This window comes from Hypanus sabinus, unplaced genomic scaffold (assembly GCF_030144855.1).
Source record: "Hypanus sabinus isolate sHypSab1 unplaced genomic scaffold, sHypSab1.hap1 scaffold_605, whole genome shotgun sequence".
In the NCBI taxonomy this organism is placed as follows: Eukaryota; Metazoa; Chordata; class Chondrichthyes; order Myliobatiformes; family Dasyatidae; genus Hypanus; species Hypanus sabinus.
In genome coordinates, this window is record NW_026781461.1 from 106,639 (window position 1) to 114,495 (window position 7,857).

The window sequence follows — 7,857 nt, forward strand, 5'->3', positions numbered from 1 at the left end:
AGAGGGTGGGAAAAGGGAGAGGTAGGAAAAGGGGAGAAGGAGGAGGTGGGGAGAGAGGTAGGAGGTTGGGTGCAGGAGGTAAGTAGAGCAGAGAGGAGAAAGGGAAGAGGGAGGAGAGAGGGAGGGAAGGGAATAGGGAAAGTGGAAAGGGGATGGAAGAGGGGAAGGAGCTAGGGAGGAAGAGGAAGAGGTAAGGAGAGAAGAGATGGAGGGAGAAGAAGTTAGACAGAGAAGAGTGAGGAGAGGAAGAGGGAAGAGGGGAGATGGAGGTAGGGAGAGTGAGGAAGGGTGGATGCTAGTAAGCTAGTAACATCCCTTCCCACTCCTCTCTCATCCCTCCTTGGGACTGCTCCCTGCTGCTGACCTGTTGCCCTGGCTGGCCTCCCCCTCCACCTCATCCCGGCGCCAGCGCTGCCTCAGCTGGTCCCGCACTGCCCCAACTGAAGCCCTCTCTTCTGGCCGGAGTGCCAACAGGCCACGGAGCAACAGGAGGGCAGCTGGGGCGATCCCACGCCAATGCGATGGGAGAGCCGGAGGAGGAGGAAGGAGCTTCCCCTCAGCCCCTCCCTCTCCCCCTGCGGCTGTCCCTTCCCGCCAGCGGCGGAAGGCGCAGAAGGCGGAGTCAGAGGGCGAGGCCCTCCACCAGGGGAAGGCGCCGGTCAGCAGGCCGAAGAGAAGGACACCCAGGGCCCAGGCATCCTCGGGCCGGCCAAGACGCCTGGCCGGGGCCCCGCCTCCCGCTTCAGGGGCGTCATAGGGCCCCCCGTCTGAGTCACTCATTCCCTCAGCCTGAAGCCTGAGGCCCTCGGCACGCGCCCGACCAAAGTCGGCTAGCTTGATACGGCAGCAGGCTCGGTCGAAGAGGAGGACGTTTTCGGGCTTGAGGTCACGGTGGACCACGCCACGGCTGTGAAGGTGCTCCAGGGCCAGGCTCAGCTGCAGGGCCACTCGCTTGGCTGAGGCCTCCGGGACGCCCACCTAAAGCATCGAGAGTGGATGTGGAGTGGTGGGTTGGGAGGGAGCAAGGAGGGGGAGAGGGATGGAGGAGGGAGAAGGTTGAGGTTTGGAGGAGAGGACACAGGAGTAGAGAGAAGGAGAGGTGGCCGTCATCTCTGAGTATCTGAACTGCCCATTAGAAAACATGAATGAGGATTGAGCACCTCTCCCCATTTTCTTCCTTCCCTCCTTCCTTCTCCCCTTCCCTCTGCCTCTCCCCTTCCCTTTCCCCTCTCTTCCTCCCTATTCTGTCCCTGTGCTCCCTTTTTCTCCCACTCCCACTTCCCATCCCTCACTCATGACCCATTCCCCTCCCTCCCTTCTCCCTCTCCCTTCCCCTCCCAATCTGTCTCCCACTCTCCCTCCTAACCTCTCCTCAAACATTCCCACTCTCTCTCCTTCACCTCTCCCCTGTTCTCACTCCTCTCTTTCTCCCCTCCCCCTCCTTCCCTTCCTCTCTCTTCCTCTACCCTCCCTGTCCCTCCTCCTCTCTTGTCCACTCCTCTCTACCCTCCCTTCCTTCTACCTCTTTCCCTCCTTCCTCTCCCCTCCCCTTCCCTCTCTCTCCCCCCTCCTTACCATAGGCTGGATCACCTCGAAGAGGTCCCCAATGGGGGCGTACTCCTGCACGAAGACGTAGTGCTGCGGGGATTCGAAGGCAATGCCGAGGGCAGACGTGATAAAGGGGTGTGGAGACAGGAAGAGACCAGTGCTGTATTCCCGGAGGAAGCAGCGTACCCCCGTCCTCCTCTTCTCCATCAGCTTCAGGGCAAGCAGCGTTCCTGAGGGAGAGGGGTGATGGCAGGACTATCAGTGTGGGTGCCAGGCATTCTGCTGGTCAACACCTACAAACAAGCTGGATGGTCAGGCAGAATCTGTTAAGATGAGCAGGCAACATTTCGGGCCAAAACCCTTCGTCAATTCTGCTGGTCTCTGCCAGGCTCTGGGACAACTCTGCTAGGCTGTGCTAGGCTCTGGGACTCTTTGCTGGCGCCTGCATTATGCTGATCTCCACTGTGCACTGGGATACTGCTGGGCATCGGGAGATCATGCTGGGACAACTCTGTAGGAGAGCTCTGTTAATGTGGACTGGGCAATAGAACACTACTGGTCTCTGCTGAGCACCAGGACAGCTCTACTGATGTTTGCTAGGCAATGGAACACTACTGGTCTCTGGGACAACTGTGCTGGCCTTTGCTAGGCACTGGGACAGCTCTGCTGGTCTCAGCTTAAGTCTCCTGGACTATTTCACCCAATAGGGGTTCCTGCATGTGTCTGGGATCCTCTGCTGCTCTCTGTGGGTACCTTCTTGGACCTGATCACTCTGATAGTTCCTGCAGGTCTTCTACCATTGTTTGTGGGTCTGATGGGAAATAAGAGGATCTCGGTTGGTCAGTTAGAAACTCCAATGGCCAATGAGGATTTCTATTGGACAGCAAGGATCCACATTGTTCAGCCAAGGCAGCTGTGGCAGCGAGCGAATATTCTGATTGATGAACACTAATCTCTATTGGTCCGTTAGGATCACTATTGTCCAATGAGAATCTCCCTTGGTCAGTCAGCATTCCCATCAGTTCGTGATGACCCCTATCAGCCAATGAATATGCCTGTGGCCTACTGTGGAATTTCATTGGTTGGTTAGGACACCCACCAGTTAATGATAATCTTTATGGGACAATGAGGTGCTCAATTGATCAATTGAGAATATTCTGCCAACGAGAATATTACAGAGAGGAGCTCTATTGGTCAAGAAGGATTCCCAATGGCCAATGAGAATCTCCAGGGGCCATTGAGGTGTTGTGAATCACCCTTGGTTGTTGATCGTACAAACTGCTCTGTAACCACTCAGTTGGCTGGTGATGTAGCCTCAAGCCCCCAGTGATCTCCCCACCACCCCATCCCCTCCTCACCTTGGACCCTGTGGCGGACTAGCTGGACAGTGCCAAAGGCACCAGCTCCCAGTTCACGGATCACCTCATAGTGTTCAGACACCTCCATCCGGGCAAGAGTCTGCGATACCAGTGCCATCATCTCTTCAATGAAGACCTCAGCACCTGACTTGGCCGAGGGCTCCATCTCCACCTGTGGGAAGGAAAACGGGACCATGACCGGGGTGGGCAGTATTCACCCCACCTCCCTTGGTTCCTCAACACCATGGACAGATCTTCTGAAATCCACCCCCCCCCCCCCCCACCACCACAGCCCTATTCAACTCGGTATAATAACGTACAAATATTGTAAGCAGATGTGCTGACGTTGGAGACGGTCCAGAGGATCCTCGGAATGAAATGGTTAACGTAGGAGAAGCTTTGATGGTTCTGGGGTTTAGAAGAATGAGTAAGGGGGTCTTATTGAAAGCTTTCGAATATTGAATGACCTAGGTAAGAGTATGTTACCTATAGTAGGAGAGTCTAGGACAGAGGGCATAGCCTCAGAATATAGAGGAACCCCATCTGTTCTGAACAGAACTGAGGAAGTACTTTCTTATCCAGAGAGTGATGAATCTGTGGAATTCATTGACAAAGACGGCTATGGAAGCCAAGTTATTGGGTATATTTAAAATGGAGGTTGATAGGTTCTTGATTAGTCAGGGCATCAAAGGTTACAGGGATGGAGTGGGGTTAAGAGGGATAATAAATCAGCTATGGTGGAGTGATACAGGAGATTTGAGGGGCCAAAAGGCCAGATTCTGTCATGTCTTGTGGTCATCCACTGACAGATTTATCCTGGTCCCGACTCTTGCCACCCCCCCCCTCCGCCCATCATATTCCCTCATCTCTCCTCCAGGGATTACTGTTGAAGATGGGGGGTGTGTATAGGTGTTGGTATTAGTTCTGCCCACCTCACACCACTTGTTCTGCACCCTTCCCACCTACACCACTCTCCCCACACATTTGCACCCCACAACGTCCCTTCCTCTTCCAACACGCTCCCTCATCTTCCATGCCATCCCAACCTTCTGCCTTTCCCTCCCAATTCAACCCCTTCGTTCTCCCTTCCTTCTCCTTCTCCCCGCCCCTGTAACACACTCACCATCAGGGACAGTCCAGTATCAGCCCCTGACCCAATGACATTTTTCAGTGTGCATGTGTCTGTTAGTCCGCATCACTCACTTGCCCTCCTCCCTTTCTCTGCTCCACTCTCTCTCTCCACCCACTCTCTACCTACCTTTCTCTTCTCCCTCTTTCTTGCTCCCCTTTCTCCCCTCCCTCTTACTCTCCCCTCTTCCTCACCCTCACCCTGTGACCTCTCCCTCCCTCTTACTCTCAGCTTTCATCTGCCCCTATTTTCTCTCACCCCATCTCTCCCCATCTCTCTCTCCTATTTCTCACCCTCTCCCCTTTTCCCTTTGTTTCCCCACCTCTCTGCTTTCTCTTACTCTTTCTCTCCTCTCACACCACATCTCCCCCTTTCCCCCTCTCTCTGCCTGTCACTCCCCTCTTTCTATCTGCCCTCTCCACTCATCCCCCTTCCTCTCTCATTTCACCCACTACCCGTCTCTCCCATCTCTCCCTCCCACACTCACCCCACTATCTCCATCCCTTTATACCCCCTTCCACTCTCTCCCCCTCACAGACTGCTCCCTCCCTTTCCTCTCTCTACCCTCGCTCTCCCCCACTCTTACCCTTTCTCTCCCCTCCCTCTCATTTCACCCACTACCCCTCTCTCCCCCACCCTTATATATCTCTCACCCATCTAAGGCCCTCTCCCTCTCTCACCCCTTTCACTCTCCATCTCTCTCTCTCCCCGCCTCTCTCCCCTCACCTCTGCCCCTCTTTCTCTAACCTCACTCTTTCCCTCCATCTTACACTCCATCCTCTCCCCTCATACACTACCCCTTTCCCCCTCTCTTTCCTCTCCTCCTCCTTCACTCTCCACTATATTACTCCCCCCTCTCCACCCTTTTGTCAAATGCCTCTCTCACTACCATCCCAACATTCTGCCTTTCCCTCCCAATTCAACCCCTTCGCTCTCCCTTCCTTCTCCTCACCCTCTCTCTCCTCTCTCTCCCCGCTCAATTCTCCCTCTCCTCCCTCTTACGCCTCTCCCTCCCCCCTCACTCTGCCCCTCTCTTTTTCTCTCCCCTCAATCTCTTTCCCATCTGTCCCCCATCGCTCTCACCTTCTCTCTCTTTCCCACCTGTCTCTCCCCACTCTCGTTCCCCCTCACCCTCTCTCCTTCTCACTTCTCTCCCCACCAAATCACTCCACCTTTTCTCACTCCCCCTCTCTCCTTTTTGCTCTCACACATTCCTCCTTACCCTCTCCCCACACTCTACCCCTTCTCTCTCCTGTCTGTCTGCCCAAACTCTCCCATTTTTTTTCTCTCCTCACTGACCCTCTGTCTCTCTTTCGCTTTCTTTTTCTCACCCCACTCTCCACCTAAATCTCTCTCCTCTCCCACGCTCTCACCCGCTCTGTCTCTCACCTCCTTCCCCCACCCACGCTCTCCCTCATTTCTTCTTCTCCCTCTACCCTTCTTTCATTCCACACCCCTCTTCCCTCTTGTCACCCCCTCCCTTTCCCCCTTTTCTTCCCCTTTCTCTACCATCTCTCTCCCACTCTCTCTCCACCAGTCTCCTCCTTTTCTCTGTCTCACTTTCTCCCCATTTGCCTTTGCCACCCATTTTCTATCTTTCATCCTCTCTTTTCCCCACTCTCCCTCCTCTCTCCACCCTCTCTCTTTGTTCTCTCTCCTTATGCACCCCCTCTCTACCCACTCTCCACCCTCTGTCTCTTCGTTCTCCCTCCTTATGCACCCTCTCTCCACCCTCAGTCTCCCCATTCTCCCTCCTTATGCACCCTCTCTCCACTCTCTGTCTCCCCATTCTCCTTCCATATGCACCCTCCCTCCACCCTTTGTCTCCCTGTTCTCCCTCCCTTCCTCCATCGTTCCCCCTCTGTTTCCTCTCCCCCTCTCTCTTTCTCTCCCCCTCACTCTCTAGCTCCCGATCTCGCGTTTTTGCCTCCCCTGTGCCTCACTTCTCCCCCCACCTTCATCACGCGCCCACTCGTCCATCTCACCTTCAGCGGATCTGTAGGGAAGGTGTTGATAAACGGCGAGCAGGACGGGAATGAGCTTGTACCTGGCAGAACATCCCAGTGCTATAAATAAGGCTGAGGGAATGTGCTGCAGAGGCAGGAGAGTGGACTCGGCCAGTTTCCCAGATCCAGACAGGGTCCGTCCTCCCTGTGGGACGGCAGACTGAGTGGAACATTCGCAGCGGTTCCCACACCTCAGCCACTCTCTACACTGCTAGGGAGAGAACAGAGAGAGTGACAGTGAGTGAGAGAGAGAGAGAGGGAGTGAGACAGAGGGAGAGAGAGGGAGACAAAGAGAGAGAAAGAGAGAGAGTGTGAGAGAGAGTGGGGGAGAGAGGGGAGAGAGACAGAGAAAGAAAGAGAGAGAGGGAGGCAGGGGAAGAGAGAGAGGGAGAGAGACAGAGAGAGAGAGCAAGAGGGAGAGAGACAGAGAGAGTGTGCAAGAGAGGGAGAGAGAGAGAGAGCGAGAGGGAGAGAGACAGTGAGAGAGAGAGTGAGACAGAGACAAAGAGAGAGAAAGAGAGACTGAGTGAGAGGGGGGAGGGAGAGAGACAGAGAGATGTGGGTGTGGAGACAAAGTCGGGGTGAGAGAGATAGGGAGAGAAGGAAGGCTGCGAGAGAAGAGAGGCTGAGGGAGGGGTGGGAGGGTAAGAGGGGAGAGAGGGTGAGAGGGGAGAGAGGGGAGGGAGGTTGAGGGAGGGGAGAGAGGGGAGAGAGGGTGAGGGAGAGAGGGTGAGTAGGGAAATTTGTGTTTTCCTCTCACACACAAATATTCTCTCTCTCATAGATATGCTCCCTCTCTCTCACACCCACACACACCCTCTGTCTATCTCTCTCCCCGCTCTGTCCCTCTCCCACACACACTCTCTCTGTCACGCACTCTCTCTCACACTCTCACTCAAACGCTCTCACACGCACTTTCACTCTCACATGCTTTCTCACACACTTTCTCTCACACTCATACACACTCACACACAAACTCTCTTTCACACACACACATACACTCTTCCTGACTCTTTTTTCCTCTCACACCTCTCTCTTTCTCTCTATTTCTCCCTGTACCTCTCTCTTTCCACTGTCCATCTGTATCTCACACTCAGCCTCTTTCTCTCTGTTTGTCTCTCTGTTTCTCTCTTTCAGTCTGTCTCTTACACTCTCTGTGTCTCTGTCTCTCTCTTGCACGTACAAACTCCTCACCCCCCCCCCCCCCCGGGAATGCACACCTCTCCCTACCCACTCCATGGTGCCCTCTCCTGTGTTTCAGTGTAAATAACTGCCCTCCCATTCCTACCCCCGCTGCAGCTGCAAACACTTCCGCTTGTTCCTTCCTTGGCTCAGGGTCCCGACTACTGCAGGTCCCATGATGGAACTTGGCTGGCTTCCCACAGTCTGGACCTTCAGGGAGAGTGTGAAATTGTTGGACACGGATGCAACATTTGTCCGGCATCTTTGAAGAGCTTTCCCTCCAGATCAGTCTCCTGGCAACCGTTACCCTGTTTGCAAAACACTGAGATGGGTCGGCGAGCAAGCATTTAAAGGGGGCAGCATTTCCTCATCTCCACCTCTGGAAAGAGAGAAAGAGTCATTCTGAAGTTGCTTCATTGACCCACATGTTTTGGTCTTGTCCCTGCTTGCAAAATTATTGGAAAGATATTTTCGATATTATTTCAAAAGTTCTGAATATTAAATTGCAACCGCATCCTATTACTGCAATTTTCGGTTTACCAACGGTGGATAATAGTTGTTTATCCCACGGATGGCGGATTTCGCCAGCCCCAGGAGCAAGTTGACCTCATCCCTCCATGCCCCCTTCCTCACT

General features: G+C 54.2%; 1 protein-coding gene across 1 annotated transcript; it reads right to left on the reverse strand.

Annotated features, from left to right (window-relative positions):
* Positions 1 to 330: 330 nt before the first annotated feature.
* On the reverse strand, positions 331 to 7,485 carry LOC132389577 (serine/threonine-protein kinase SBK1-like). Its single transcript, XM_059962057.1, has 4 exons — positions 7,330 to 7,485; positions 2,907 to 3,078; positions 1,576 to 1,778; positions 331 to 978 (listed from the first exon to the last, which is right to left on the reverse strand). The coding sequence occupies exons 1-4, from the start codon at positions 7,483 to 7,485 to the stop codon at positions 331 to 333; spliced, it is 1,179 nt and encodes a 392-aa protein (XP_059818040.1).
* Positions 7,486 to 7,857: the final 372 nt, after the last annotated feature.